General features: G+C 35.0%; 1 protein-coding gene across 7 annotated transcripts in view; it reads right to left on the bottom strand.

The window, feature by feature from the left end:
- Positions 1-3,621: 3,621 nt before the first annotated feature.
- Positions 3,622-10,773, bottom strand: part of ush (Zinc finger protein ush) — a 107,014-nt gene continuing 99,862 nt past the window's right edge. For all 7 annotated transcript variants that reach the window (XM_065344804.1, XM_065344803.1, XM_065344802.1 and 4 more), the window contains 6 exons: positions 9,386-9,609; positions 8,813-9,286; positions 6,739-7,573; positions 5,660-6,045; positions 5,004-5,243; positions 3,622-4,696 (listed from right to left, as the gene is read on the bottom strand). In XM_065344804.1, coding sequence (XP_065200876.1) covers positions 4,178-4,696; positions 5,004-5,243; positions 5,660-6,045; positions 6,739-7,573; positions 8,813-9,286; positions 9,386-9,609 — 2,678 coding nt within the window. In that variant the 3' untranslated portion in view covers positions 3,622-4,177. The remainder of the gene's footprint in view (positions 4,697-5,003; positions 5,244-5,659; positions 6,046-6,738; positions 7,574-8,812; positions 9,287-9,385; positions 9,610-10,773) is intronic.

Below are 10,773 nucleotides of genomic sequence, written 5' to 3'. Positions count from 1 at the left end.
GCTGAGCCGACAGAGCCGGAACACAATTTGTTGATATTTCATGAGATGGCGCTGGCATCTGTGTCTGTAGAGTGTAGTTAGGGCTCTATATAAACCAGGTGAGCGCATCCACCATTTTGTTCCCTGAAGTGATAACGAACCAGTAATTATGCATACAATTTCTTATGTAAAAAATGCAATTTTTTAAATTGTTCGCGAGTTTGGGTGAACTGTTATGCAGTCTTAAATTAAAGACAATAAAATTCCCTATCGATTGATGTTAAATTTTGATCATTTCGCGTAAAAATAACGATTTTATGAATATTTCTATTTTACTGATTTTTGCATACTACGTACGTCATCTTTAAAGTAAAAATACTCGAAATTTTCAGTGGACACATAGGTATTTTATTACAGTAAAATGTTCGTTATTTTATCCTCTTTAAAATGAGCTATTACCGAAAGCTCTACATGCAACCGTTCAAAAGTTTTCGAAGTTGAAAGTTGCGAAAATCAGCTGCGGGCAGTAAGTATTTGACTTTGAACATATTTTACTCAAAATTTTCAACGGACACATGGATATTTTAATACAGCAAAATGTTCGTAATTTTATCGTCTTTAAAATGAGCTTATAACGAAAGTTCTACCTCTCATCGTTCAAAAGATCTTGAAGATCAAAGTTGCGGAAAGTAAAATACTGATCAAATTCAAAACTAAGTGACTGATAACAGTGATAACACAATTTGACCACTTTCCGCAACTTTGAACTTCAAAAACTTTTGAACGGTTGAAGGTAGAGCTTTCGGTAAACAACCATTTTAAAAAGGATACAATTACGAACATTTTGATGTATTAAAATACCTACGTGTCCATTGAAAATTTCGATTTTCGAGTAATATTAGTTCAAAGTTCAGTACTTACCATCCGCAGCTTGTTTTCCCAACTTTCAACTTCGAAAACTTTTGAACGGTTGCATGTAGAGCTTTCGGTAATAGCTCATTTTAAAGAGGATAAAATAACGAACATTTTGCTGTATTAAAATACCTATGCGTCCACTGAAAATTTCGAGTATTTTTAGTTTAAAGACGACGTACATAGTACGCAGAAATCAGTAAAATTGAAGTATTCATAAAGTCGTTATTTTTTCATGAAATGATCAAAAATCAAAATTTAACATCGATCGATAGGAAATTTTATTGTCTTTAATTTGAGACTACACGTAATTTCATCCGGACTCGCGAACTATCGAGAAAATTGCATTTTTTACGTGAGAAATTGTATCCATACTTACTAGTCCGTTATCACTCAGGGAACAAAATGGCCGATGCGCTCACCCACTTTATATAGAGCCTTACGTGTAGTGTCAGGTGTTCAATCTGTGAAGAGATTAATTTTCATTTTTTATGAAGAATTTTTAGCCAAATGATCTGCTGGGGCAGGGGTATGCGAACATCACTCCATCACTCAGGATGTAGAGAAAGAGCTTTATTATATTATTTCTAAAACGTAAAATCTAAACTTTGCCGGAAAGTCAAAACAAAACAAGAAAGTCGTGGTTTTGTTTTCTGATAAATTCGGAAATTCGTATCAAAAATGAAGTTATTGGTCATCCGACAGAGGCTGTGATTCATGCTGTGATTTCCCTTCCCTTCGACTTCAACCATCAACAAATCTGGTTCAGTTGTAAAATGACTGCGATTTTCCAGAGCTTGAGGTGAGACTTGACCTCATTACTCATTAGTCATTATTGAGTTGAAGTTTCACTGTGAATGTTCAAGTTCTCAGGTTTTCAGAATTCATTCAAAAATGGAATGTAGATTGTAGAGTAGACACCCAAGTATTTATTAATTTCAAAATAAATATTCTAATCAAAATTCAAACAAACAAAAAAAAACATCAAAAGTGAAGTTGTATACCTAGACCTACCTACCTAGATATTGATTGTGTCACCAATAATTTAGAAAAAAATGCGTGAAATGACGAAACTTTGGTATGAAGCATGAATTTTCACTAATTTTAAGGTGCTGCTGATTTGAATTGATACGAGCGACGCTTCTGTGATCTCCCAGATTTTTTACAACACCACGTGTACTCATAAGAGACCAGGATGTGCCTTGACTCTTGAAGTACCTAATGGCTACTAGGATAAAAAATTTTTTTTTGTTAAAAAGCTCCCTTTCCCACACTTTTGATTTTTGAATTTGATTTCTTTTCTTATTTCATAAGCAACCTAAAATTGATGATTGAAAATGAACCTCTCAGTTTTTCAGATAAATCTGCGATTTTAATGGATCGTTGAATCCTGCCAAATGTGTTTTTCATTTGAATCTTTTTAATCTAGAAATTTTATAATTGATTTGTTCGTCAATATTAATAATATATGGGTTTCTTGAGATCTCAGCCAATTCTTCATTTTGTAAACGACAGCATAATTATCTTGTAAGCCTCCGTCTTTTATTATTATACCTACACTGTAAGTTGCTGTGTGGTGTGATCTGACAAGTGCAATTTTTGAAAATCAGAAATAGGTCACTTTTTGAAGGAATCGTTTAGTCTATTTCAAGGTCTACTAACTCATATTTTCTTCCCATTCGTCAAATTTGATAAAACAAAAAGAAAAAACATCACGAAATGATTCTTGTTTATTTTCGGACAATGAGAATAAATCACTTATAAAATAGAACACCTACATTCTATTATTTGGTAGAATTTATGAATCTTATCAAATGAAATAAATTCGCTTAAAATATAAACGTATTTATGTACATTGAAAATTCATCGTAAAAGAAAGGGGGAAAAAGAATAATGCATAATAACAAATAAAAACAAATTGCACAATAATATTTTTTATACTAGTCGTTCTAGTATCGAATGAAACAAAATTTCTACGCTATGTTAAAACAGAAACACGCGATTTTGTTAAGTTTACAATATCATCAGAATAATTTTTCATTAACAGCGAAACAAAAAAAAAAATAGAAATAACATAAAAAGGGGAAAAAGGTAACCAAATAAAATATCATCTAATTATGTATACGAACAGAAATAATTTAATGAAATGTAAAAACGTGATTTGGAAAAAAAGACACAAAAAAAACAATAAAACAATATCCGTTGATACAGAATCATGTCTGCGTACATCAATATCCGTATAATTAATACCTATATAAGCGAAGCAAATACATCTGCTATTAAAATCCGTTCATAGATTGTCTTATAGATATTGAACCAACTTCACACCATACCAACTGAAAGCTGAAATTCACAGTAAGATAACTTTTAATTATCACTTTATATGAAGAGAAAAAAATCGACGAAATACGCGTGAAAACCTATGGTACAGCACAGTAAGGGTAGACTATTTATACGCGTAAAAAGTCACACACAACTGAAATGAAATGCTTTTAAAATGAAATTTTTACAAACGTATAAATGCATCGTTTCGTATTCAAATAATCACCATAAATGATACATCTACAAATTTGAATTAAAATACAAAATACATAGAATATATCAATATCATGAGAACGTAGATATAAATTATATTTTTTACTCAGATCTGAGAAATTTTAAGATCGTGTATGCAAGACCGTAACTCAGTTCTGACGAATAAGGCAATTGAAGCAAGAATGATTGCATAACCATTCTTACATCAATCGCCTTATTGATCATTGATCACGATGTACACCGAATATTTAAAATCAATTCGAACCTCGATAAAAATACAATACGATTTTGTGCCAGTATTGCGAGTAGTTCAATATTTATGGCACATGAAAAAAAAGTACAAGTAAACCTTTAAGGGACACGTAGGTAATCACCTTTTTTTAAAATAAAAAATTAATACTGGCCAATTACAAGCAGATATATCTATAATATGAAAACACAAATAATAAATTTTGATATGAGATTAATTATTTCTTTTAGGCATGGTAATGTACACGGGATTCTAAACTACGTTCACTGAAAGTGATGAAAGTTGAATTTTTACAAAAATGTGCTATATATACAACGATATCGTCAATGACGATCTTTAAAATGACTGCTTACTTTTGGTAAAATGGCTACACGGTTCATCAAGTTGAAATGGTAGGTAGGTAGTGATTTATAAATTAAAAAATTTATAAAAATTCATCCGTATGGAATTTTATACATTACAAAAAATATATCCGAATTATTCGTAGGTTAGGAAAGATTTTCAAACAATATGTGCTGCAGCAGCGATATTCGTAGGTATCACAATACTTTCAGCGCTATTTAAAGAACTCGACGCGTCGCTCGTATTCGAACAATAATATTTCTTATGTGCTATGAAAGTAGATAAATAATTAAACGAAATATCGCAAGATTTACAATATTTTGGACCGTATTTCTTGATACTGCTGTCGTCAGCAGCGTCTTCGGCAGGCTCTTGAGAAGATTTCGAGTCCTCTTTGGTGGCAGCTTCGACAGATTCTTTGGGAGAATTGCTGCTTTTTATGTTGGGTAATTCGTCTACCTCGATATATTCGTCTTCATCTTCAACGCAGTCTACAACGATAGGAGAAGAGCGACCTTCTACAGGTTTATCTTCGACGATCGGCGTTACGGGCGTTACTGATACTGGCACGACCGTTTCGGTGACTGGTTTCTTGACTGTTTTCTCTGACGAATTTTCGTCCGAAGAACTTGCAGCGCTGCTGTTTTCTTCCATTAAACAGGTGATATAATTTTCCTCCTGAAAAGTATATGGGCAAAGTTAATGCAGATCTAGGTAAGGTATACGAGGAGGAAAAGGTTAGAGGGGAGGATGACGTATGTGTATTTTTAGCCGAATTTTCTGAAAGGTAATTTTTTCAACGATAGGTACAGCGATTTATTCCTTCCATCAAACGCTCAATCATCTCAGAAAACTCGCGAGAAAGTACATACGTTGATGCTTATGCAGCAATAACCTCATTTTTTCAATAGGGAAAGTTCAACTAGAATAATTTCCAATGACATATCGGCACTCGAGCATGCTCAAATTGTATTTTCGAACTCACCATTATTTCGCCGTTTCGTTTATCGAAGTGGACTCGTATGTGAGTTCGCATTCCTCTGATGGTATTTCCTTTATAATTACAAATAGTGCATAAAAAGGCTTTCACGCCACTGTGACTTTCGATATGCTTTTGAATCGCATTTGTAGAATTGCAAATAGTGAAACAACATGGACATTTCCACCCTGAGCTCGCTGTCCCGGTACACTGATGGGTTTGTAATTGATCTACTGGTAACAACACCTGTGGAAGTGTTATTCGATTAATAAACATATATGTAGACTCGCAAGTGTAGGATATTAAATTAGAGAAGTTTCGATCACAAAATAATACATAATTAAATTTAAATCAAATCGGATGAATCAACTGTAAAAAAATTCAACAATTTTTACTCGAAAATTGATTTTGGATTTTAAAAAAGTTCAATTCGAAATTTTCCAACCAAAAACGTATTCACTTATGTCAACATACGATTTTTAAATACTCAACGTAAAATTGTTACAAATCATCTGTATGCGTACTGCGGATGCATCTTAGAGCGGGTGATTCTCAACTTTTTTTTTCAACTTGTGCATTTTGGAAAACCATTGTCATTGATTTAATAAAAAAAATAATAAACGACGTACTTAACATGCAAAATAATCCCAACGAAGACTTACTTTACATTTCGGGCATTTAAGACTAGATTTTTCTCCACCATCGGCAACGGCGACTCGATTAGGACAGTAGAACGTCTGATGGGTAGATAAATTATCTAAAGACGTAAATTTAATGCCGCACATCTGACAAATAAACTGCGAAAACGGTCTAGCGCTTTGTATAACATTGGTCGCATGCGGTATCGGGCTGGTATTCTCTTTGGAAAGCGTTTGGGGCGAAGGTGCTAGTGTTTTCGAAGACGGAGATCCAGCTGGACTAGTTTTGATTGAATCGTCTGATTGCGCCGAATCTTGAACTTTGCGCGTCGAACAGTAATGCTTTTTATGAGCTACGTAATTTTCATATTTACAAAATCCAATATTGCAGTCTTCACATTTCCAAGTACCTATAACATCACGAACATATACGTACAGATAAGTAGGCTGCCAAATGATACGTCTTATTGCGCTAGCGACTGATCAGAACAAAATTTTGTTTGGTGGGTATTCAGGGGGGGGGGATAGCAGGAAGATTCTCTTGATATTATCAAACAATATTGGAAATTTAGGTATAGAGATTACAATTTACAATGTCAAAACGATCGAAAATGAAAGTTTTAAGAATGAATCCGAGTATATCTTTCAAAGACCAACAAAAAAGTTTCTTTACTAAAATGATCTTTCATCTTCAACAATGCAAGTAGGTATTAAATGAGCCATAGACAATTGAGAATTCAAAAAAAAATTAATATTCAAAGTTGAAAAAAAAATCGGAATTGAATTTTTTTCTGCTTCCGAACCTTACTTTGGATACAACCTCTGAAAACGAATACAAATTCTCATACAAATTCTCCTACAATACAATAGTCTATCTTCAAAACTGGAGATTACATCGGAATCCACATTCAGAAATTTTTAAAACCTTAGCCCCTCTTGTTTCGAAATTACATACGTTATACGTAAATTTTAGAAAACCCGAATACAATGCACTAAAATCATCCCTTCGAGCACAAGTGATGAACAAAGATTCATTTTCATTCTAATCGGTGACTATCGTTTCTGACTAACAATTGTAGCAAAGGTCTACGCCGAATACAAACCTTGCCTAATATACGGCGGTACACCACCACCTCCTGCGGCGGCCGGAACGTTTGTCGAGGCTAATCTCATGGCTAATTCGGACGTTAGCAAAGGTAAAATGGACGGATTCAATATTTCTGGAATGACGCGAGATCCTGGCGAAACCGGAGGTAATAAAAGGGGAATATTAGCGATAGGATTGAGAGCGGGCCTTTTAGCCGAATTCATTTGCTGAATGGCGGACAAATGCGGTATCATTTCCGGTGGAAATTGCAACTCCTTCGCAGATTCGCTATGATTCTGAGACGCGGCCGCTAACAGCATCTCGGTCAAGCTGAAATTAGAGCCTCGTTCGGCAGCCGCAGCTGCTGCGGCGGCGGCGGCGGCGGCAGCGGCCATATTCTGCTGCGTGGAAAACGATTCGATTTTTTTATCATCTCCGCCGGCGCTTTCGGACTTTGATAATTTTCTAATGACGCCGTTGGTTACTTTCTTGGCGGATTTTGACGACGCTACTGTGATGACTGATTTCGGACTAGGGCTGCATATTTTCTCGGAACATGACGAAAGACGTGTCTGCGATCCGGGCGATAGTGGAATAGGAGACGGTGTCGAGCAAGTCGACGACGCCGATAATATCAACGGTATCGAAGGAGCGCACACGATGTCCTCGTGATCCGTTTGATCGTCCAGCAGACGATTTTCTTTTTCTTCTTCCGAAGCGTCGATGGTCGTCGTGCTTTCGCTGCCGTTCGATTCACGACGCATTCGCAGATCCAGAGCACCATTCGCGATTGGTACGCTGACCACCGATGGTTGCTTGTTTGGTTTCGAGCTGACGGTTTCTTTAGTCACCTGCCAAAGCACACAGACGAAATGAAAAATATCGTATTATAAGTACGTGGTATTAAATTTTTCGTCGATGGTAAAGTGAAAAATCAACGTATAGGTAATAAAAGGCTCAACACGGATCAAATACACTCGACAAAGTCACGCGTATCAATTTAAATATAATATCGTTGCATGAATGAATAACGTTGTTATAATCAGGTCAATCACACATTTAATAAAAAATATCTCAAGTGTTCCACGCCGTTTTCACACCGCTACCAATTCGCTGCATGTAAAAACAAAACTCTTATCAAGATGGATATAATATTTATTTACATTACAAATATGTCGAAATAAGAACGTACTCAATTTTTTTTCTCTCTTTCGTCGACGTATTGAGCTATAACCGAAGGTTATTCAATGTAAATACTGTCACAATTTTTTTTTAAATACTCACCATTTCACACTTATTTTTTAAAAATCAAATCAATCTCAATTTCAATTACTCGCTAGACCAACGAATGAATAAGTATCTACGGGTAGGTAACATAATACCTACTCCTACATACAATTTATTCGAACTCCAGCTCAAGTTTAAAATGACATGGGTAGGTAGATAGTACATAGTATACCTATACAGTATACTTCACAATTTAAAACTGAGAGCGGCGCTTTCTGCTGTTACATTTTTGATCTCATGAATTTAACAGTTGGTGATTGTGAGCCCTTATGAAGCCTTCAGCAGATTTTTCATATTTTCGAGTTTTGAAAAAATTTTAATAAGCCAAAATGAAATTCAACATCTTATTTTGACACAGAAAAATCAAAAATCCGTTATATACTCCAAAAGGGTACGAAACCGCGAACCAAATTTCAGCTTTCTATTCGAACTTCATCAGATGCAAATTCAAAAATGGAGAAATTTTTGGTATGATGGCGTATCGTTGGATGCTCTGTTGTTCGATTGAACATTTTTTCAATATTTCAGCATATTTTCCTCCTTCTTCTCCGCCTCTTCACCGAATCACACCTCCCTGCGCTGATAACTTTCTTTTCACACCTTTTTCTTACATACATACGTAGTACCTACATTTCTAAGTTTTCGTTGAATGTAAGACATGTCAGCTTCATAGTCGTGGCTCTCAAATTAGAACTTTTGTTTACCCATCGATACACGTGACTGTTGCAGTTATGCATTCGTAACGACCCCGCTTGGCGCTCACCGATACCAATTAATTTTAAAAAATCGTTCAATTGGCTCACTTGATTATTATTCGAGGTCGGAATGGGCTGCAAAACGGGACTGACCAATTCTGGAGTCCTATTCGCTTGATTAGCCATGCTTTGCGCAACCATTTGTATCGTACCGTCCGGTAACAATAGATAAACTCCGTCTTGCCCGTTTAATCCGGAAGTGACTGGACTAGAAAGCATATTTCCAGCTTGTATCAACGAATACGGTACGATTAATACGGGATTAGTCGGAAGCGCGATAAAAGGTTGCGGAGGATTTTGATTGGTGAGACCGAACGAAGATAACGGTGGCGTTATTCTAGAATCGATGGATAGATTCGGCGAAGGTGACGAATTAGCATTTGGCGCTCGTTTGATTACATTACGCGTACTACAGTAATGCAATTTGTGCGCTTTGAACGTTTTCAAATTTGAAAATCTAATATCGCATTCTTGGCAATAACGATCGATGGGTTGAACCGAAGAATCCGAATCGTTATGAACCTATTCCGAATAGAAAAATGTACATAAAATCAATTAAAAATGCGTTCAGAAAGTCGACTAAAAAGTGAGTGAATCGAGACGGGTGAAAGAAAAACCTACCGAAGTGGCTGGAGATGCGCTATGCATCCTCATGTGTCTGTTCAGACTGACTTTCTTATCAGCGCTGTAAGAACAGTGAGTGCATCTGTATTGTTTGCCAGTTTTTGCTATTTTTGTCGAAGGTTCGCCCGTACTCATATTTTCACCGCTGCTTCCTTCGTCTTGATCATAACCACCAGAGACTGATAATGCTCTACCATCTTCTCCTTCACTTTCAGCTCCTCCTGTAACAATAATATTACACAGGCATTTGTAACGTTTGTCTATATTAACATCTGTGCACCGAAACTTATTCGTACATATGTTTTGAAAATTAAAATATCTAATACCTATTTGTCAAGTCATGTTCAACTGATATACGCACTTTCTAATTAGGCGCTTGAATAACTTAAGTAGGCTGCAAGAAGAGGGACATTCGAACGGAGAACGACGACTTCAATTAAATAAATTCAAATTTTTTGGAAAAAAATGCGAACTGAATTAGATATTTTTGTTTGTTCAGCTGTGTAGGTGGGTATCTAATTATGAAATTTTCATTCAAAAAAAAAAGATTTTTAAAAGGGATAAGGTAAGAAGTTTAGAGTTAAGTAAGTAATCAATACTTAATATGGTACAAATCCTATAGGTAATCTATATTTTTTTTAAACAAACTTTTTTGGTTTAAAAACAAAATTGTAGGCTTCAATTGAAAACATACGATTTCTCACCTGTAAACTTAATTTTTTATCTGTTATCATATTTATGTAGATAGTAGAAAGTGACGACCAATTTTACCAAAACTAGGGGAAAATTTTCAAAGTTGAAAATTTCTTGAAAACATGAGGAAAAAAAACGTTAAAAATTCTAAATACACTACATATTTTTGACTCTCAAAAAAAAAATGGAACAATTTTGTTCTTAACAGAACAATGGTCAAAATGCAAAGCTTCAAACACGTCGCTGGTAGAGGGCTCTACTGTCTCATTTTATCGCCAAAGAACCATCCCACGGAATCTCTTGGTTGAAAAGACGAAAAGTTCAAAAACTGTGTCAACTCAAAACCTCTCAGCCTTTCCAAAAATAAAATAAATACCAAGACAGCGTAGTTGAATGTTTCAATTTTTTCTTCCTTTGTAAATTGATCAAGACAGCATCACAAAAGTCATATGTAGGTAGTTAGGTACTCCAATTTCTAACATATTTGTTACTTGAATTTTTTGATCTGATCCTCACAGACTTGTGCCGACTAAAAACTTGGTAGAAAAATTTCAAAAAAATCATTTTTTTTTTTTTGAATTAGGTAGGTATTTAAAGGACCAAAAACTTGAAAAACAAATATGTAGGTATCTACTTTGTCTTAAGAAAAAAATCTGAAAATTTTATTTCATATAAGGCGCTGACCTTTCTAA

This window comes from Planococcus citri, chromosome 1 (genome assembly GCF_950023065.1).
Source record: "Planococcus citri chromosome 1, ihPlaCitr1.1, whole genome shotgun sequence".
NCBI lineage: Eukaryota > Metazoa > Arthropoda > Insecta > Hemiptera > Pseudococcidae > Planococcus > Planococcus citri.
The sequence above is the reverse complement of the archived record's forward strand: the minus strand, read 5'-3'. Positions and strand labels throughout refer to the sequence as shown.